We start from the raw sequence: 22,279 nt of genomic DNA, 5'->3' as shown, positions 1-22,279 counted from the left end.
ATACTTCCTGTTTTATGCAAATATTCCCTCCCACCTAGCCAATCAATAGTTAACCCATTGCTTCTGTTGTGTGCCACGCCTGATATATACTCTGCCGTTCTTTGAATAAATCAGAGATCTTGCCATTTGAAATTTGTGTGTCTGTGTGTTATTTGGCAAACTCTCCCAAGCTTGGTGCGGGAAGTGTGTAGCGGGGCGAGGGCCGCGTCTTTCTTGTGTACTCTCGCTTTCTCTCTTCTTAAGAATCGTAACCCGGAGATTCTCTCTTCTCAAATCCTAAAACTATATGATCAATTTATGAGGCATTATTAGAGCTTATACAGCGTTAAATGCTTACAAGGAATCATTACCAACTTGCAAAGAATTATAAGCCCATTTCTAATGATTTATGAACATGGACTTCATTGTAGGGGTTACCAAATATTTATTTTTTCCACTCGCACTTTATACTTACGTATATTTGAAAATCCGCTTTGTAAGCAAGACGGGCTTCCATTCACAAGAAGTCTCATAAATCTAAGCAGGCTTTAGTACAGGATAAGCCTGGAGGAACAACCTCAAGCCAGAAGCAATCTCACTTCCTCTGCTACATGACATCACTCTGTCTAGACACTTGAGTACAAAAGCACACTGTAAATCTGTAGTGTTCATGGCTTTTCAGCAACTTTAGGACTGAGATGTTGCCTGTTGAGTTTGGGAGGTGTTAAATAAAGGTGAGGGGAAAATTCGAGTTTGCAAAACTCTCTCACAAATTAGCATTTGAAGAACTTTACTGGTAAGAAAATAACTTGGCAAAGGTACAGACTGTGAGACACACAGAAAGACATTGTGAAACGTGTAGTAATGTGTAGTTACATCACCCATGTAAAAAAAAAAAAAAACTAATTGCCCCCTTAAACTTAAAATCTTAAAACTTAAAATTAAACTTGAAATTCAGATGAGCCTTAATGTTCTGGGTTAGCAGTGGTTTTCACCTCGTCGCTCTTCCATGGATGCCATTTTTGCCCAGTATCTTTCTGATAGTGGAGTCATGAACCCCATTATCAATGCAGTTCATTCATTATCATTTAAAAACTGTATTTTGTGTTTACTCGGGTTGCCTTTGTTTTATCTTAGATTTTGTTTTAATTTCTGAAACAATTTAGTATGAGATATGCACAACAATAAAAGAAATCACCGCACTGTAGATATGGAAGCCTCCTCTACAGATAGAATGCTCATCCTGGGGTCCCTTGTTCAATTCTGAACTCAGGTTACTGTCTTTTCAGAGTTTCTAATGTTCTCTTCATGTCTGCATAGGTTTCCTCCAGGTTCTCTCAAAAACATGTCGGTATATGGATTCGCTAGTGTGTATAGAGCTGTCACGGAACGGTAATGGAGGCGGAAGCAAGTGCAGATCAAAGACTTTATTCACTCGAAAACAAGGTCATAAACATGAAAACGAGAAGCGAACCGCTTCGAACAAAGGTAAACATAATACGGCGCGATTTGCACAGAGACACGAGGGGTTTGAATCACAAACATAATCATGGGTAATTACAGACGGCTGAAACCAATGTAGACACACCTTCGGAAAACAACCAATGACTAAACGGGGAGGAGACAGAACAGAAACTAAAACAAACGCACGTGTCCATAGTAAACAAAGTCCCAGTTGTCCACGATCGAAAAGCGAGCGCTCGCCGATCACTGGCTCGTGCACGCGCACGCACTCCAGCCTTCGGAGCACGTCGCACACCACAGCACCGTCTAAAGGGGAGATCGTGGACTAATATCTCAGAAGAAGAAGCCTTTATTTGTCACATATACATTACAGCACATTCAATTTCTTTTTCCACATATCCCAGCTTGTTAGGAAGTTGGAGTCAGAGCACAGGGTCAGCCATGATATAGCACGCCCGGAACAGAGAGGGTTAAGGGCCTTGCTCAAGGGCCCAACAGTGGAAGCTTGGCGGTGCTGGGTTTGATCCCTGACTTTCTGGTCAGTAAGCCAGAGCCTTAACGGTTGAGCCACCACTGACCTGTGATCTAGGGTGTTCCTGGATCCATCGTGACCCTGACCAGGATAAAGCAGCTCCTGAAGAAAAATGAATGAAATTATGCATTATTTGTTAAAGGAAAGGCGATGTATGTTGGTAATAGGGGTGTAACGCAATACCACAATCTATATCTGTATTTGTTTAGTGCTCCAAATATTCATATCTGTATTTGTGTTCAGATTTACCTCGGAAGTAGGTGTGGTCTATGTCCCGGAAACATTGGAAAACAGTTGGGGAAATCAAATTAACAACAAATTGCATTTTTGCAGAACATCACTTTACTCAACTTCTAAACCAGATCCCTTGTGGAACTATTTCTATTTAATGTGACTGAGTAAGCTATCTAACTATGTTTTACAAACAACAATATCGTTCCCAAATCAGGGAGCCGAAAAGTTCATTAGACATCGGAATCTACTAAAATGCTGTTGCTAGTCACAGTAGGGTCCTTAAGCAGCATTTGATGGAAAATGATCATTTAAGAGATAAGAAACATGAAATAAGTGATGAGAAACGAGCAATAAACATTTTGTAATTCATTAAATGATTCTTTTTTGGTGACCCCAGCAGAGATAAGCTGATGTGTTGACAGTGTGTGGTCTGTTTGCGCTCTGTAAGTGAAGCAGAAATGCGTGCGCACCACTCTTAACTTGTTTCACACACAAACACTGTGAATAAAAAGAAAAATGCATCTCCATTGTCCAATGTCCAAAATGTTTGAGCAAGTTTCAACGCTTTGTAGCTGAGAATTTAGCTGGAATCTGGCAACCTTAGGTTCATAATCATGCCTTTTAAAGCTCCACATAAAAGTAAAAATCTTATGTTCGTGCAACTTATTTGTTTTGTCCTGTGGGGTCTCAGTTCTAATGCACAAACCTAGTCTCAAAGTGACACGTTAAGGCAAGCTTTCTAAAGCAAACAAACAAACAAATACTGAATAATGCACCTCCTATTTGTATCTGTATTTGTATTCATTTAGAGCAAATGTTCAGTTCAACTCGAATAATGCATTCATATTCGTATTCCTTGTGTGTTGTGTAGTCTTTATTTCACACAATTATTTTTGCACATTCTCTCAAAGGGTGCCAATAATTCTACAATTCACGCAGCACAAATGTGACTTCAGAAATATGCTGGGAAAATCACTAAATGGGGTTAATGAAGTCTTAACCACCTTCAACCATTTACAGAGGGTACAGAAAGGGTTCATTCTTCTGACAAGACGTATTTTTATTGTCACTGTCATTTCAAATACATCCATCCATCCATTTTCCATACCGCTTATCCTACACAGGGTTATGGGGGAGTCTGGAAACTATAGGAAACTTGGAGCACAAGCTGTGGGACACCCTGTGATGGGTTGGTACAATCTACACAGGGCACACATTACAGACAATTTGGAAATGTCAATCAACCTATAACACTTGTGTTTGGACTGGGCGAGGAAACCGGAGCACAGAGCACGTGGAGGCGGGATTCAAACCCCCAACCATGGAGGTGTGAGGCAAACCCTCTTTCCACTAAGCCGACATGCCCCCATTATACTTACAATAAGAGGAAATTTTGAACCAGGGCAAAAACCACACAGTTTCTCAATGGTCCAACTAAAAACATATACAATGTTCTCTCTCAGATCCAGAAAGACAAATGTCTTATTGTTTTTAGAAAAAAAAAGGACCATTAGACTACAACAACTGTACAGTCCTAAAATCTTCAAAATCCCAATTCTGTGTTTTAAACTCATCTATGAAGCAAGGCAGCTGACGCAGATGTGCACTGCAATATACACAGGACTTTTATCCATCTAGCAGCAATGCCTTTCAAACACGCTTTGGATGTCCTCATTTTACTGTACCACCATGCTTCATTCTTTTTCTTTTGACAGACTTGGCAAGTGTCCAAACAACACAAACTTACATTAAAAAAGAAGGGTAAAAAGAAGATCCAAATGCACCCTGTGCACCTACACCACATCCAAAGTATACTCACAGCCAGACAACAGTGAAAATTCATGGCCATCTCCTGTGAAAAGACCGGTATTTCAGACAGCACCATCTGGCACGATGCTGGAAAGTGGAATGGAGAGACAGTGAAGCCAAATGTGAGATGTGTTCAGGGAATCATACTCCACATTCACGCCAAGCCAGAGTGCACTGAGGGCGAAGCGTGCTTGCACTCGCAACTGAGACAGAAATCTGAAAATATCATCCAGCAGGATTTTATTCAGGGTTAGTGTGTAAAATCATTTCAAAGGGAGAAAAGGTCCAAACAGATTTCAGTAGAAATACTTCTGATATTTTCATAGAATGGCTCACTACCTTACTTTATAACTCTTTTTACTTACAGAGGACCTTTTACTAGACCCTGGACACATTTTTGCTAGTTGGATGTCCCACCTTGCATTGATTATACTGCCCTCTACTGGATAGTACAGTCCTGGGGAAGGTACTTAGCAATTGTCAAGATAAGATAGTCATGATCTAAAATAGCTAAACTGCTTCCAAACTACACTAAAGATACTAATGAATTATTATTATTATTATTATTATTAATATTATTATTATTATGAATGCACAAAATAAAAGGTACATACATAAATAATTTTTAAAAATTGCTTTGTAAATATTGCACCGATTTTGCTTTCCTATTTGCAAGAAGCAGTTAACGTTATTTAACTTTATACTACAGAGCTGTTGAATGCTTGAATCTGATTGATCACAATGTGTTTATGGGTTTTTACAGTATAAATGCGCTTATTGTAATATGTCATCGCTTCTATAGTAACAGCTAGGGACATGCATGGTGGACACTTCACAAACAATCTAAGGCTAATAATAATAATTGTATTAAAATGTGGTGTTATTCAATAACAAAAAAAAAATACAATCACTGATATGGTGAACAGAAATTTATTTAACATTTGTGGAAGGAGTCACCGTTGTCAGTGCTCTGTAACAGTCAGTAAGTTTTCCACCACAGGAAAGTCTTCAGGACAGAGGCATTTGTACCTTACAGTTTTTCTGCAGTATAACAATCTGTATGGTTTATTTATTTATTTTATTATTTTATTTTATTACCTTCACGAGAGAGATAATAGTAGAGGTTGGTGAGGGAATGACTGTTCATATTTCTTTTAATGTTAGTGATAACAGGATCTAGCATGTCTCACAACAATAGAAACCCTCATAGAATTTGTAATGGGTTTTAATGGTTTTAATGGGAATTGTATTGGTTTTAATGGATTCTGGTTTTAATGGCTATAATGGCCCTTGTTGGTCTCTACTGGTAATTTGTTGCCTTTTATTGGTGGCATGCTATGTCTCGTGCATGCCATTAAGGACCAGTAATGGTAATGGTTTTAAAGCTTAGCTGATGGTTTGTAATGGTATTTGTATTGTAAACCATTAGTGTAAACCAAATTCTGTGATGGTTTTTATTGGGGTTTTTTTGTTTGTTTGTTTGTTTGTTTGTTTGTTTGTGGTTAAGTGGTTAGCACGTTCGCCTCACACCTCCAGGGTCGGGGGTTCGATTCCTGCCATGGCCCTGTGTGTGCAGAGTTTGCATGTTCTCCCCGTGCTGCGGGGGTTTCCTCCGGGTACTCCGGTTTCCTCCCCCAAAGACATGCATGGTAGGCTGATTGGCGTGTCTAAAGTGTCCGTAGTGTGTGAATGTGTGTCTGATTGTGCCCTGCGATGGACTGGCACCCTTGTCTTGTGCCCGATGCTCCCTGGGATAGGCTCCAGGTTTCCCCATGACCCTGAAGAAGGAGTAAGTGGTATAGAAGATGGATGGATGTTTGTTTTTTCAGCAGGCTTATATTTAGCGCTCTATACACCAAAGTCACCTCAGACCTAATATGTCCTATCAGTGGAAAGTTCAGGTACAGAACGCTCAAATTTTAATAATGTTCATGATATAAGCCCATATTGAATGGATCTGTTGAATTTATTTCACAGTGAAATGGGGTCTCTGGTTACGAGAAGTTCACCACTGCTCTATGGTGAAGTATGGATCTGATTTCCTCATATTGTTCTCAAATCCTACGATATACTCTTCTCTTCCAATATATAATATTTCTTGCTTCTGTTGATGATAACAGTACTTTCAATTTTGAATTGTCTCTTGCCTTTTCCGTACACATTTGTATGGGAGGATTTACAAGTGAGTTATACTCCAAATTTGTGTGTCGGTCACTTTAAAGGGGGGCGGTACTGCGTGGTCGCCCCGCCCTTCTGGAGAACCCGGAAATGACCGGTTCGTGATCTTGACGCTGGTTTGAACTCTCCTACGTGTGTCGGGACACAATGTCTGCATTAAGCGGCGTCGTGAAGAATTCGCTTCCTTTTCTGGTATTTAATGTTACAATTGGCCGAAAATATTTACCGTGGTTTTTCTTTGCTCTTTCACTTGGAGGGTCATTATTGAAAGAGTTGGCTGTTGTGCCGAGCTCATACTTCAGCAGCAGTGGAAACGTTTTGAACGTGTAAGTATGGACATCACATTTGGTTAACATAAACCGTCACCTCGTTATCTAGTTAATTTACTGTTAGCTACTGATGCTAGTTCAGTGACTGACTATACCTAGCTAGCTCTTAAAATGTCACCCTAGCCTTATTTACCTAGTTTTCATGTCTACGTAATGCTAATTGGCTAGCTAATGTCATTAAGCCCGGCGTTTTCAACGCTGAAAGAAACTAGTGCATGCTTATGACGTCGTTAGTCTCCGGCTGACGTCACGGGTTAATTTGCATATTCATTGAATCGTCGGGATCATTTGCTAATCAAAGCGTTTTACATGATTTTCTGAAGGCTCTCCAGAATAAAATTTGATATAACAGAAAATAACCAAACTAATACAGTGTAGTCTATACAGGTATTTGGTCCATTATAGTATCTATCTCGCCAACCCTAGGTTGGTCGTTTTCAGATGATTATTTAAGAAATCCTCTATAGGTTATTCGTTTGTTTTATTTTGTTTTTTCCTTTCAGATATTTTGTGAAAGTGTCATGGGGATGGAACCTGGTCCTGTTGCTACCATTTATATTGCTGTCCAACTCCTACGACAGAAACTTCATCTTCGTGTCCAAACGCCTCACGTGTCTTGTGGTAGCCACAGCCATTTGGTACTCCTGCACTGAGACGTTCTTCTACATCGAAGATGTCACAGGGGTATGCTACAAGTCAGACAAAATGGCAGAGATCCTGCAGGGTTTCGACACAAAGGCCGAGTGCAGAAATGCCGGACACTTTTGGGAAGGTTTTGACATATCTGGCCACTCCTTCATATTATCTTACTCAACACTATTAATTGTGGAAGAAATGGTTCCAATGCTATACCTTGTGCAACACTACCAAAACAGAACCACCGTCCTTGATGCCCTGTATCTTGCACTCAATGCAATTGCAGTTATCTGGGTGTGGATGTTCGCCTGCACCTCGGTGTACTTCCACAACACGTTCCAGAAGTTTCTGGGCACTTTGTTTGGTGTGTTGGGCTGGTACATGACCTATAAGGTTTGGTACATGAACCCTTTTTCACCGGGACTCCCTCCTCGCCAGATTGACCGTAAACAACATGACTAGACTTAAGAGTTTAACTTGAAATATCGCAGTGGAACAAACTGACATGGAAAGCTATGACTCCAACCTTTTGACCAGGGTTATTTGCAGGTCTGCTACATGTATTGTCTGTCCTATTAAAAGGTCGTTTGTGACCAAGGGATTTGTGTGCTTGACTCATGGAGGTGGTTGGCAGCTGGTGTTCCAAAACTGTCTCTGTAATTGGAGAGTGTAAAGCTTAATGTTGCCTTTTTAAAATAAGTGGCTTCTGATGGAGGATTCATGAAATCTCCTCAGTGTGCAACTTTACATAAGTTTGCATACAATCAGTGCTTTAAGCATGTGTCCCAGATGCTACAATGTCTGGTTTTCTTATTGGTGCCTCAGTTTAAAAAAAAACATCCATAACACTCAGTATAAGTTCTAGCAAAACCTGTTGCTAATGAATGTACAGGTACATCTAAAAAAAATAATAATAATCTCGTGGAAAAGTTTGGTTTTTTTCCATAATTTAATTCAAAAAGTGGAACTTTCATATATTCTAGATTCATTACACATAAAGTGCAATATTTTAGGCCTTTTTTTTTTCTTCTTTAAATCTTGATGATTATGGCTTACAGCTCATGGAACTCAAAAATCCAGTATCTCAAAATATTAGAATAAAGAATTTATAATACAGAAATTTCAACCTGAGGCGAAGACTCTAATCAGCTGATTAACTCAAAACACCAGCAAAGGTTTCCTGAGGCTTTAATCTCTCAGTCTGATTCAGTACACGACCACAATCACGGGGAAGATGAAAGTAAATTTCGCATTTGATTTGGAAATCAAGGTCCCAGAGTCTGCAGGAAGAGTGGAGAGGGACAGAATCCAAGCTGCTTGAAGTCCAGTGTGAAGTTTCCACAGTCAGTGATGATTTGGGTTGCCATGTCATCTGCTGGTGTTGGTCCAGTGTGTTTTCTCAAGTCGAGAGTCGATGCAGTGTCTACCAGGAGATTTTAGAGAACTTCATGCTTCCATCTGCTGACGAGCTTTATGGAGATGCTGATTCTCTTCCAGCAGGACTCTGCACCTGCCCACAGTGCCAAAACTTCTAGTAACTGGTTTACTGACCATGGTGTTACTGTGCTTGATTGGCCAACCGACTCGCCTGACCCGAACCCCATAGAGAATCAATGAGAGACACCAGACCCAACAATACAGACGAGCTGAAGGCCGCTATCAAAGCAACCTGGACTTCCAGAACACCTCAGCAGTGCCTCAGGCTGATCGCCTCCATGCCACACCGCATTCATGCAGTAATTCCTGTGAAAGTATTAAAACCCCGAACGAGTATCGGCGCATAAATTATCATACTGTTCACAAGGTCGACATTTCTGTATTATAAATTCTTTATTCTAATATTTAGAGATACTGGAATTTCGATTTCCATGCCGTAAGCCGTAATCAAGATTAAAACCAAATAAAAAGGCTTGAAATATTCGACTTTGTGTAATGAATCTAGACTATATGAAGGTTCCACTTTTGGAACGAAAATACGGAAAAAATGTACTTTTCCACGATATTCAAATTTTTTGAGATGCACCTGTATTGCAAAGATTGAGGTTATATTTATATATATATATATACCACAGCACTGTTGAATTCTCGATTCTGATTGGTCAGAACGTGTTAATGTATGTTAATTTTCAGACTGAAAGGCAAATTACGTCTAGATCAATGCGCTCATTTTAATACGTTATCGTTTCTATAGCAACAGCTAATTCAGGGACTTGTACGACGGACACGCACAAAAACGTATGGAAAAACGTGAGCAGTTGCTGCTGTGGTGAAGTTTTCGTAAGAAGTCTCCAGTGTCAGCGCTTTCTGGAACTGTCTGAGGTAAAGCCGTAACTTTATGTTTTCCAAAACAAAAGAGAAAATTATTCCATGTGGTTTCGTTCCTTGGTAAAATGACAAGTTGTAATTTTTTTGTTTTTTTTAAAAATTAATTTCAAGCAAGAGAAATATTAAATTAAACTAAAACGTACGATATGTTCTTTGATCAATGAATAATTGTTACCATTTTGCTGATATAAGGTGAATAAAGGGGCTTGGTGGTGTAGGGAAATAATTCAATTCAAGCTTGTATAATCAACTACATCACTGATTATTTTCCCATAACGGTGTGCTCTATTGTGTTTTATTCCATTCTTAGTGTCATTTAGTGGCGCTCTCAAGTTTTGCTGAGTGCACTGATTTACATAGAACATTGTCTTTCTATATTATTTAATTATCCTGATAACTACCTACAGAATAGGTAGCTACAATAGTGATTTTTGCTTTTCTCGCTACTCTCGCGTTTTGATTCCGTGTCTATACTTGTATACTTATCTATGAGTTTGAGATGCACTGTAAATATCGCCTAATTATGTCATTGTTATAACATAACATGCTTTTTTTGTGTAAGTGTTTGCCCTTATGATCATTTGTACTACTCGGCTAGTTATTGTTATTGGCTGAGTATTATTTAGCCTTGTAGTATAATTTAGCATTATAGATGTTTTCGAATGCAGCTCATCGTAAAATTACCTCTGACTGTAATGCAGGTTTTCCTATCGTATGTTGTGCGATTTATAGTTTTGAAACCTCAACTGAATCCTTGCGTTACATGTCATATATTATAACACTTTGTGACCTTTGTTTGTCAGTTTCAACTCGACTCGGACCTGACAGAAGTGGCTTGTCTTGACTAACCCCTTGAAGTCCCAGTTACCGGCATTTATTCTAAAGTATATTATTCAGTTACTAGGAATTGTGCCGTTATAGATAAAAGATGTATTGATGAGTGAGACGTGAGAAATTAGATCTGTTCCTGGGAGTTTAAGGGGTTGCACTTTTAGATGTATTTAAATTAGTCATTGAGTGATTTTATGATGACTTATTGGGGACCTGACTGAATTATCACATTACCATTTAAATTCTGTATTAAAAATCTTATGATTTTGTGGCCTAGAGCTGTGTTTGTGTCCTCTCCTTCCTCTAGAAACGAAAAACATTTGATCACTTGACTGTCTGTGTTATATAGAATGTATTTATTTTTTATGTATTTTACAAATGCATTGTGTGAACTGCATTTACCGTTTAATGAGATGTGTCATATTTTCTTCTAAACCAATGGTTAAACGGTATGATAAGCTCATAGTTTGATATCTATCCATCCATCCATCCCAATATCACAGTTTCACATTTTCAGAGATGTCATTAAATGATGTGTCATTTCAGCTGCACTGCACCTGTAGTTCTAGTATCTGGTTATTAGACCTAGTAGAATATTATTAAAATTGGCTTGTTAAGAAGATTCCTCTTAGCCTTTAGTAGTTTATCAAAAATAGGAGATAAGGGAGCAAAATTGGCCATACTGTTTGGATGGGAGGGGTGGCATTACTGTCTCTTCCCAGTAAGTCATAGTGACTCTAGCCAATCACGGGCATCTGTGAGCTTGTGCATGTGGAAGAGGGTAGGTAGCTCTTTCCACAAAGTGCGTTGCGCTGCCTTGAAGCGCAGCACGAGCAGCAGTGTGAGAAGATGTGGTTCGCTGACTTCATGTGAAAGCATGTGATGTGATAGCCTCCGTTCTCCTCGGTTAGTCGTTGTCGTATGATGGGGAACAGCTGGCTCTTGGGGAGAAAATGGGGGGGGAAAAAGGTGTGACGGTGACTTAATACTGTATATTGAGGCCATGAGTTGAGTTTATTCAAATCTAAAAATTTGAATATCGTGGAAAAAAGTACTTTCTTTTTCTTCCATATTTTCATTCAGAAAGTGGAGCTTCCATATATTCTAGATTCATTACACATAAAGTGAAATATTTCATGCCTGTTTTTTTTGTTTGTTTGTTTTTGTTTGTTTTATTCTTGATTATTATGGCTTACAGCTCATGAAAATCAGAACTCCAGCAGCTCAAAATATTAGAATAATAATAATAGAATATAAAGCTTTTCCACGATGTTCACAATTTTTTTGAGATGCACCGGTATTTGGTGCCTATGAAATACTAAACGCAAATATTGCGATCTAAATTGAGTGAGCCATTAAATGAATTACACCATTGTGCCCACTTGAACCTAGCTCATGAGATACGACTGATAATATTACGCTTTACTCCAGTCTTGGAGTGATACATAAAGACATACTGGAGTCACTGGCATTATGACATGGATGTCATTACCATTTTGCCCATTCCTACCAAATAATTAACCGGAGGCCACTTATGAAGTAGGACGTTCCCGGAACATAGTAAGTTGTGGGTTTAAGTTCCACAATTTTTGCCCAAAACATAATTCATTAGATTGTATTCTTGAAATATTGTGGCCTCAATTCATTAATTTGTGCCATGCCACCTCAGCAGCACCATAATACTCTACAGTATTGTCACAACACATGTCAAAAAAGTATAATTAAGACATTGGTTTGTTACATTGTCCGAGTCAGATAAACTTGAACATCAAAAGACATAGTAAAAAGATTCCTGTAAGAACAAAAATTCTGGGGTTTCAACCCAAACGTCTTCACGTTCTCTCTCGCTGCTGCGTGATCGTTCCAGATCTCTCTAGACCGAGGCTGTTTCGTCGATTCAGAGCTGAGTGCATGTTAAAGGGGGGAGAAATCACCCCTGTTTTTTTAAGAGGTTTGGTTTAGTCCAGGCCTCTGTAGATTGCGCTTTAGTGCTGGAGGTTGCTAGAATGTGCCTTTTGCAGGAAGGGAGGGGGATCCGTATGATTAATAGAGCTGCTGTGCAGGATTACACAATTACAGCAGTGCAAGACGTTTAATCCAAACAGACAGAGACGAGCATCTCTTTATTGGCAACAAGTCTGCGGAATAGACACAAGAGGAAGAGTGAATAAATACAGAAGAACTATACCCCACACTGGACGATTGATTTAAATAGACGTTTATCATGACTCAAGGCAAGGTAAGATCCTTGTGGAGCTTAGGTGCGCATGTTCAATTAAATTATTTAACTGGGGGGTTAGATGGTGATAAATTGCTCCATCTGGGTTTGTTTTCATCTTTGCCTTCACTGGTAAGCACAGGGACTAAGGTCCACAGAGACTAAAAAAGAGCAGTGTCACGTTTTGTTTTTTTGTACCCAATTCTGTTCGACTGCCTCATTTTAGCCCAAGTCTAAATATTAAAACCTACATTAAACAGCCTGGAATTTACAGCTAACACTCAATGAAGTGTTTCATATCTTTTAAAATAATACAGGTATAATAATAGTAGTAATAATAACCTCCTTATCCCTTAGTCCATATTAGTCTTTATTACCACTGATCAATTTAAGTGCGTCAAATAATTATGCCTCTGACCATAATGTTGATTTACAAACATACATAACATACTATGAGAGCTTACGCACAAGCCTATGTTATGGCTTTGTTTGAAGCATTTGAATTTAAAATACATATATTGTGATCTGAATAAGACATTACAGTAACAGATGCTTGAAGTTCGTTAGCATCCTTCTTCCTGGATTCATAAATACCCCGTTATGTGCTTATTTACAGCTTACAGTGCTAAACAAGTCGAACGAAGGCTCACCACTGCCTCCTCCACCTCCAAGCTATGATGAGGCGACTGCAGGTAATTTCACAAAATCTCTTCTCCTTCACACTGTATGGTGTTGCCGTATTCTGATCCCCTTGTGGCTCACGTCTTAAATCACATATGTTAAATGGAAATTCATACAGATTTAGCCGAAAGAAACAACAATATGCAGCGAAACAGTTCTACCCTGCTGGAGAGAAGAAGAAAAAAATAGAAACCATCACAGAAGTTCTAATGGTTTCCACTACAAATAACATTACAAACCATCAGCTAACCATTAAAACCAATACTATTATCAATTTTGGTCCTAGACATAACATGCCACCAGTAGAAGGCAACAAATACCAGAGACCCACAGGGACCATTACAGTTTCCATTAAAACCAATACAATTCCCATTAAAGCCATTACAACTTCTATGAGGTTTCTATTGTTTTTTTCATCAGGGTAATTGTTTAACATACACTTCATGCATCAAGACTAGGGATGTGTTCTGAAACATAACTGGACAAGAGGTCTCATTATTTTAATATTAGCTCAGGTGAAGTTTGTAAACATGACTGTAGAGGGCAGTGCAGTCTAATGCAATTTCTTTGACCAACTACTGGAAAAATTGTTGTTGACGTGGTTTATAACTGGATACAGGAACAACATTCATTCATTCATTTCCAGTAACTGCATCTTACATGTGATTTTATGATGTGAGTATTATCCAATCACGTGGAAAAACGTACATTTCAACATATTATGCTCTGAAATCAAGTAAACGCGTGAATAATTTGTGATCACGTAAGAAACGCACGCCCTATTAAACAACATTAATCATGTGGAGGAATTTGAAAAGGCAAGCTCGAGTGGATCTGGAGCCAATCACAGAATACGCTCTGGCTGGGACGCCGAACGTCAATCACGGTGATCCATGTATGCATACACTCACACACTGATTCACAATGAGCAATAAAATACTTGTTTGTTTGAAACTGCTACCCTCAGGTTTTTCCAATTTATCAACAGCGAGAGCCTTTGTGATGCTGCAACCAAACAAACTGCTATATAGTATCTGCAGCGGTACTGTTTCTAACATGCTAACATAGACGACTTTCCCCTTGCTTAGGGAACATCTGTAAAAAATATTGAAGTCCATTACACTTTATTAGTTGTCACGGTTATTTCAGCCCACAGCATCCTGAGTCATTATTAGTAGGCAACTGAGTAGGTCTCTGATGGTATTTCTTTTTTTTTTTTTTTTTAAACAGTTATGGATAAAGCTGTTATTAAACAAAACAAAAAAAAGTTTTATTAACACCAAATGTGATGTTTAAGGTGGAAGCCCTAGTTACAGTGGAACGTATCCTGAGGGAGAAATGTTCATAGAGTACTGCTGGGATGACCTGAACATACGCCGGACATTTATACGGAAGGTAATTATTTATTTAATTTTTTAAAAAATAAATAAAAGAGTCTGGAAAACAAGCAATTCGTATGTTTAGATTGTTATCGATTTATATTTTAATGTACTAGTTTCCTGATATTGATGTATATGTGCAGGTCTATGCCATCCTGGCACTCCAGCTCTCTGTCACCCTGGCCATTGTGTCTATCTTCATTTTCTGGTGAGTGTGTTACACGTGTTAGCAGCCCTGTTTCAAAAGAAACTGAATTTCCTTCATGGTGTTTCATTGGTGTAATTCGAAAAGAGATTATACACGTTTATTAAAAATGTTAAAACAATAGGGCACAGCCAAGACTCAAAGAAGAGTAGGTCATCCACCAAAAGTTAGTGACTGGGCAAGGAGGGCATTAGTCAGAGAAGCAGAATAAAGGCATAAGAGTTTGTCAGATGGTATGCTGGTGACTTAGCAGACATGTTGAAAAAGGGTTCTCTGGTCTGATGAGACAAAAATGTTATTTTTTGGCCTTGGCATAAAGCGCTTTGTTTGGTGGAAACCCATAGTGCTCGTCACCCTGAGAACACCATGTTCACTCCACTGTGACGAATGGTGGTAGTAGTATCGTGTTGTGCGGATGCTTTCAATCAGCAGGGACTGGGGAAACAGCTCAGAGGACAAGATGGACGAAGCCAAATACAGGGCAATGCAAGAGTAAAACCTTTTCCAGCGTTCAAGAGACATTCAAGAGATATTCACCTTCCAACAGAAAGCCAGTGCTACACTGGAGTGGTTCAAAACCAAGAACGTTAAAGGGCTAATACGAGGGAAGACATGAAAATCGCTGTCTCCATTCAATCTGACTGAGCTTCAGCAATTTTTCCAAGAGGCATGCTGTATCTGGGAAGACTTGCAGCTGCGATTGCAGCCAAAAGTGGTTGACCATGACTACAAAGTATTGACCCAGGGGGTCACAATAAAAAAAATATATTTAGCATTTTCAAATGTTACACGTTTTTGCGTAAATCAAATGGTAAAAATCTCAATCATATCCATTTCAGTTCCAGGTTGTAACACTACAAAACGTGGAAAAATTCAAGGGGGGGGGGGTGAATACTTTCGCATGTCACTGTAGTTTTAATCTGTACGTTCTTTTCTTTCTCAGTGAACCAATAAAGGACTACATTCAGGCTAATCCTGGATGGTACTGGGCAGCATAGTAAGTCATAAATGGTGCAAATAAGTTTAATAGACGATCCGAATAGTATATTGCTGAATGACTACGTTTTATTCTCACCTGCAGTGCAGTGTTCGCTGTAACCTACATAACGCTGTCCTGCTGTGCTGGACCGAGGTGAGATTCTGGCTGTAACTCTGACGGCTCAAATTTTACACTTGGTACATTTAGCAGACAAATGAGTCTTATTATAGAGCTTTAATTAATAAATAGGCCCACTGCGATCACTCACACCTCTCTTTCTATCTCTAACCATAGGAGGCAGTTTCCATGGAACCTGATTCTGTTGGCCATCTTTGTGAGTCTTCCTCCAGTCTATTGAAAATAATCATTATTTTGAGAAAACACTGTCAAAATACAGTATTGTATCTCTATATTATATGGATTTCTCCTTGAGAATAGATTAGGATGTACAATCATTGACAGATAAACCTATGGAAGTCTAAGGTAGGGGATTTCCCGTGTAGTACTGGAGACATTGCCAGCATTCATTGTAATTTCTCCCATTCCAGACTCTGTCTCTTTCATATATGACGGGAATGTTGTCCAGGTACAGTATCCAACCGTATGTCCTTGTGTGTTTGTGATTCTGTTTGTGTCAGAGTATAGCATGCATATTTGTTTTGGGGTTGTTGTATTTTCCAGGTAACATGCTTAAGGGCTTCAAATGGGCAAATATTTCTGTCAGTCTCTATTAACATCATGACAGGACTTGACATGACACTTGGCTATAAATGTCTCACATTCTCACACATTGATGCACATTGTTTCCCTGGCTTCCATCTATTTTTTTCCCCCACAGTTACTACAATACCAAGTCTGTGATGATCTGCTTGGGTATTACAGTCCTGGTCTGTCTGAGTGTCACAGTTTTTAGCTTTCAGACAAAGGTGAGTACAAGATCATTCACAGAAACACTGTATGTCTCTCATTAATGTATGTCTGTTCAAATATATTTCACTGACAAGTTTCATTTGACACTGAACATGCTGTTGGGGTTATTTAACTGGTATGTCAAAGGACCCAAGAAGAAGTCACGGGCGGTTTTTTATTCTTGTGTGGGAGGGACTAATCGGCCACATATAAAGCTTGTGGGACGAATAAAGTCCACGCTCATTAACATAGGTGTGTATTGGGTACTCGACTTGCAACATGTTCCAAAACAGTTGGGACAAGGGCAATTTAGGACTAATAGCGATGTGACAAGTTGAAATAAGAAGGTGATGTGAAACAGGTGAGGCAATCGTCTAATTGTAGTATATAAGGAGCCTCCAAAAAAGGCCTCGTCCTTCAAGAGCAAGGACGGGGTCAAGGCTCGCCCAAATAATCCAACACTTTGAGAACAACATTCCCCAAAGACAAATCCGTAGGATTGTGGGCATTTCACCTTCTACAGTGTACAATATAATTAAAAGTTTCAAGGGATCCGGTTAAATTTCTGTGCGTCAAGGGCGAGGCCGAAAACCACTTCTGAATGCGCGTGATCTCCGATCCCTCAGACGTCACCGTCTTAAAAACCGTCATGAGTCTGTAATGGATATCCCGACATGGGCTCGGGAATACTTTGGTAACCATTTGTCAGATATGTACACATTTTGGAGCAGCATATGCTGCCATCCAGAGCAGGACAATGCCAAACCACATTCTGCCCGGATTACAAGCGCATGGTCGTGTAAACAGAGAGTGCAGGTGCGAGCATGGCCCGCTGCAGTCCTGACCTTTCTCCCACTGAGAATGTGTGGTGCATTATGAAGCACAAAATAAGGCAACGAAGACCCTGTACAGTTGCACAGCTGAAGAAATGCATAATGGATGAATGGGGGAAAAATTCCACTTGTTAAACTTAACCAACTGGTGTCTTCACTCAGCGCTCAAACGCTTAATAAGTGTTATGAAAATAAAAGGTGATGTTACATAGTGGTAAACAGTCGACTGTCCCAACTTTTTGGAGTGTGTTGCAGTCATCAGATTTGACATATTTGAGAGTATATTTTCAAAAATAAGTAAAATTCACAAAGTAAAACATCAAATAATGTGTTAATAATGTGTTTTCAATATAGTACAGGGTGAACCGAATTTTCAAACGACTCGTTGTTTGGGTTTTTTTGCATTTTCCATACTGTCCCAACTTTTTTGGAACTGGGGTTGTACTATCCACTGTCTTTTCAAAGACATTTCTATTCAAAGAACACGGGCAGGTGCAAACAAAAGTAATAACTGTGGGAGATGGCGGGATTGGTCAAATTTTCTTTCTTTTTTCTGTGTCTTTTTCTAGATTGATGTGACCTCATGTCACGGTGTGCTGTTTGTCATGTGCAGCTCATTCTTCATATGTGGACTGGTCCTGGCTTTTATTCTTCCTTTTGGCCATGTAAGTATCCACTTTCCGCAGAAAAGAACACCATGAATGATACTGAATCATGTATTACCTGATTGCAGTACTATTGCAGCTGCTTTTTAAAAAACTATTAACCATGTAGGTTCCTTGGATGCAGGCTGTGTTTGCTGGGATGGGAGCAGTACTGTTCAGCATGGTAAGGCACTACCTGTAGCTCATTAATATATATATATATATATGTGTGTGTGTGTGTGTGTGTGTGTGTGTGTGTGTGTGAAATTAAACATTGCTGATGGTGCTGTCATTTTCTTTCAAGTTTCTGGCATTCGACACACAGCTCCTGATCGGAAAAAAGCGCTACAATATAAGCCCAGAGGAGTACGTCTTTGCCACACTCAATATCTATCTGGACATTGTGTACATCTTCTCCTTTTTCCTCCAGATTTTTGGAAATCAGAGAGAGTGAGCTGAGCTTAAGTCGGCTCTCCTAATTAATGCATTTCCAGGGCTGTGTGCAATGTGAAGTTACATCTCACCCTGTTGTACTTTGGAATGATTTGCCATCCTGTGAGGACCACGGTGTGCATTGTTCATTGCTTTGCATTAGAAATTCATAACACTCTGGAATTCTCAAGCTAATCTCTATCGAACAGATCTGTAGTTTGTTTGTGTGATTAGAATGGAAAAATTGTTTATCCAGAGCTCACTTAGAAACTCACTAGGAACAGCTACTGTGTTATGTTCAGAAATATTTAGAATGCATGATTATATAACGCAAAGTCAAAACTAGCATTTACACTAACGTTAAAATGTATTAGGAAAGGAAACATGGGAGAAGGTCTTAGCAAAACTGTTATGTAGTTTTAGTCAACTTTCCAATACCGGAGCAATTCTGGTTTGTTTTCTAATGGTATTCCACGTGCCATCAGGCTGAAACTCGGGTCCTTTCATGTTTGTGTATATGCAGATAACACATAATCACAAATTTTGATTTAGAACAAATCCTTTTCACTGAATAATTCACAAAGGCATTCAACCAAAATGTTCCACATAAACAGCCCTAAAACATATATAAGTACATAACTTACCATAGCAAAGCTAATAATGAGTGAGTGGTACTACTACTACTACTACTACTAATAGTAACAATAATAATAATAATAATAACAATGTTTTATTTATGCTGCATTTTTTATTTTTATGTTATCTTAAACTGTTATTGAGTAAAAATGATGCATAAGATAATTTAAGTAAAAAAAAAAAAGTGAAGTATTTTAAAGGCCTTAAAATGATGCTAAAATACGAAAATGTATACGAAGATACTACAAATGGCATAATACAATTTATTTAACTGCATCTTGCATTAAAAAGCCACAACAGTGCTAATTAATAGGTCATAAAATATTAAAGGGTGCACTGTTGCAAAACCACACAGTTAAAAGTAAGCCATTTAAATAAAAAAATAATAAAAAAAGAAACGTTTTTTTAAATACTCTCTTAAGCAAAATTGCAGTATGGCAGAAACAATCTCAAATCTGAAAGAATTAGCAGTTATCGATTTGCTCCACGATATCAGAGAAAATTGTATTTGTAAATTGATAAACTGTTCTAGCTGAGAATAGTCCGGAAACTGGATATTTAACAAATGCATAAAAAGTAAAAAAAAAAATAAAAAAATACTCAATCAGTTATGATAATTAAAGCCTCCATTGCTGCTGTTGTATTTGAACTTTTTGTAATAAGAAAAACTGTGAGCTTCACAAGATGCAGATACCTTCCCAACGCTGCATCGTGAGGTGACTCCGTGTTCCCTGTAGCCTTTTATCTCTGTTTAATCCCTATTTCTAGTTCGAATGATCATGTCCTCTCAGTGTTTTATTGTAGTTTCATCCTTGAGCTAAGCTTCTCTCCTGCCCCAGTGTGCGTTCCATGTCTTTTTCCTGTAGATCTGAAGTATCATGTAGAGAACTACAGCTATGAAGGATAGATGCTATTTAAATACAAGTGTGTGTGACAAAAGAAAAATGTTACATGCATACTTAGACAGTGCCAGTATTTTATTTATACACTTAAATGTATAGAACCATCATAACTAGGTGAAAATCTTTAGACTGAAGCTGTATTTCCCCCTTGATAAAGGGCCCAAGGTGCACGACAGCATGTGTATACATCATTTCTATAAAATGTATTTTGTGGAGGTTGTATGTTTTCTAAAGCCTATTCAGCACGTGTTTTGCAGTCTTTCACTTTTGCTCACCGGTGAATATGTCTCTGTTTTACCTGCAGTGGTTTCTACAGATGTTTTCTCACTGTCAGTATCGGCAGTGGACTCATTAGCATGAAATGATTTATTTATGATATTCTTTCTCAGCGTTGTAAGATTTTTATGTGAACTAAAATCTGCTTTTTTATTATTTGTATTTTTAAAAAAGTCTGTAGTGAGGGATCTTGACTATACGCAGTGGTTTTTACTTAGAAATAGACATAGAGATGTTTAGAAATGTTTCAAACAAATTACAAAAGTAGTTTTGATGGTATGATTATTTTTGATAGAAAGCAACAGACGAATTGTGAAATGTGATGTAAATAATATAATTAAATGTTCATCATGCATATAATCCTGATCTCTGAGACACAAATAAATAACTCCAAACAGGTATGATTTATTGAATGGTCTTTCTTATTAACAGAACATATACTGCTTGGAGTTTATGATATCTCTATTATTTATCACATTGTTAATAGTTCATAGATAAAATACGTTCAACATTATAGGAGTGTAATGGCACAATGATATATACTTTTCAGTCACTTCCAGAATTATTGGCACCCTTCCGAAAAATTGGCTTAAATTATTATTTTAAATTAACAGTACACACGTTGGGTAATTTATGTATTTTATTTTTTTTCACTTGGACAATTGGAGAAATGAATTACCTCTCCTCTTACAAAAATCATTCTCATAGTATTTTCCTGTTACATTGCAAAATGAGATAAAGAACCTGTATAAGAAAAGACAATTTTGCTGCATACATGGAAAATAATTTTGTCATCATCACCAAAATGCTTTCAGCAGAAATTCAGACAGAATTTCTATTTAAGCTTAAAATCTTTCTGGAAGCAGCCCACTCTACTATACCCAAAATCTTAACCCAAAACGTGGTTCCTCTGTGCTAAGACTTTGCAGTGGATCTTTTGACAAAATAAAGACCGCAAACCACAGAAAAATGGTTGCCAGTGTGGGTTTCCTCCCGGCTCCCAAAACCATGCCGGTAGGTGAACTGGCTATGCTAAACTGCCCATAGACACGAGGACTGGCATCCCATCCTGGGTGCATTCCCGCTTCACACCCAGTGTTTCCAAAATATAATGAAAGAATTATCACAGCTCCAGGGTCTCTGGTTCCAACCTGAGCTTGGTTACTATCTGTGTGGAGTTCTGCATATTCTCCCTATGTCTGTGTGGGCTTCCTCCGGGATCCCTGGTTTCTTTCCACCCATCAGAAACATTCTGGTAGGTGAACTTGGTACGCTAAATTGCCCCTAGATGTGAATGCAATGCATAGTGCCTTGTAAACGAAAGGCGTTAACCATGTTTTTTTCTGTCCTGCACGAGATAATATGGCTTGCTTTTTTTTTTTTTTCCAGACTACAAGATACCATGGCCTAATGTAGTATGTTCTTAAATGACTTGACAATTAGTAGCTTACTTTAATTCATGTTTTTAAAACAATATTTTATTGCATCAATGTTGTAGTGGTCTGTTTGATTTAAATAACATGTTAGAAACCATTATAATTTGAAATGATTTGGTGTCGGTGCTTTCATGAAGGACATCAAGTTTTGTTTTGTTTTTTAAATAAGGTAGAAATATACAAAAAAAAAAAAAAAAAGAAATATACGATCACGAACAATGTTGCCCCAGGTAGAAAAGTAAATAAGCACACTAATTCCACAATAAGGGTGAATAATTAAGTGAAATTAAATACATACATAATTATAGTATTTTAAGAACAGGGGAAAGAAGAAAATGGGTGAATGTATAATTTGGTACTTCACAATAACTTGTATGTTCTAATTGTTGAAAGAAGCTTACATCCATTTTTACTTTTCATTAACATTAAAGA

General features: G+C 38.3%; 2 protein-coding genes across 3 annotated transcripts; both read left to right on the top strand.

Moving 5' to 3' along the window:
- The first annotated feature begins 6,002 nt into the window (after positions 1-6,002).
- fitm2 (fat storage inducing transmembrane protein 2) lies at positions 6,003-10,593 on the top strand. 2 transcript variants are annotated; one of them, XR_008387981.1, is made up of 3 exons: positions 6,003-6,522; positions 7,029-7,710; positions 9,353-10,593. XR_008387981.1 is itself a non-coding variant. In XM_053644014.1 (2 exons), exons 1-2 carry the CDS (start codon positions 6,344-6,346, stop codon positions 7,621-7,623), a joined length of 774 nt encoding a protein of 257 aa, XP_053499989.1. In that variant the 5' UTR covers positions 6,004-6,343; the 3' UTR covers positions 7,624-10,593. The 2 variants fall into 2 exon arrangements, 1 of the variants encoding a protein (XP_053499989.1); XM_053644014.1 differs by having other exon boundaries at positions 6,004-6,522; positions 7,029-10,593.
- Positions 10,594-12,133: 1,540 nt separating this feature from the next.
- Positions 12,134-20,810, top strand: LOC128619681 (protein lifeguard 2-like). Its single transcript, XM_053644013.1, has 12 exons — positions 12,134-12,556; positions 13,152-13,227; positions 14,514-14,611; positions 14,739-14,803; positions 15,744-15,797; positions 15,882-15,932; positions 16,074-16,113; positions 16,328-16,365; positions 16,618-16,705; positions 18,091-18,186; positions 18,296-18,349; positions 18,470-20,810. Exons 1-12 carry the CDS (start codon positions 12,542-12,544, stop codon positions 18,617-18,619), a joined length of 825 nt encoding a protein of 274 aa, XP_053499988.1. The 5' UTR covers positions 12,134-12,541; the 3' UTR covers positions 18,620-20,810.
- Positions 20,811-22,279: the final 1,469 nt, after the last annotated feature.

The sequence above is a fragment of the Ictalurus furcatus genome, chromosome 15 (assembly GCF_023375685.1).
Source record: "Ictalurus furcatus strain D&B chromosome 15, Billie_1.0, whole genome shotgun sequence".
NCBI lineage: Eukaryota > Metazoa > Chordata > Actinopteri > Siluriformes > Ictaluridae > Ictalurus > Ictalurus furcatus.
Note: the sequence above shows the minus strand (reverse complement) of the source record. Positions and strands in the feature narration are given on the sequence as shown.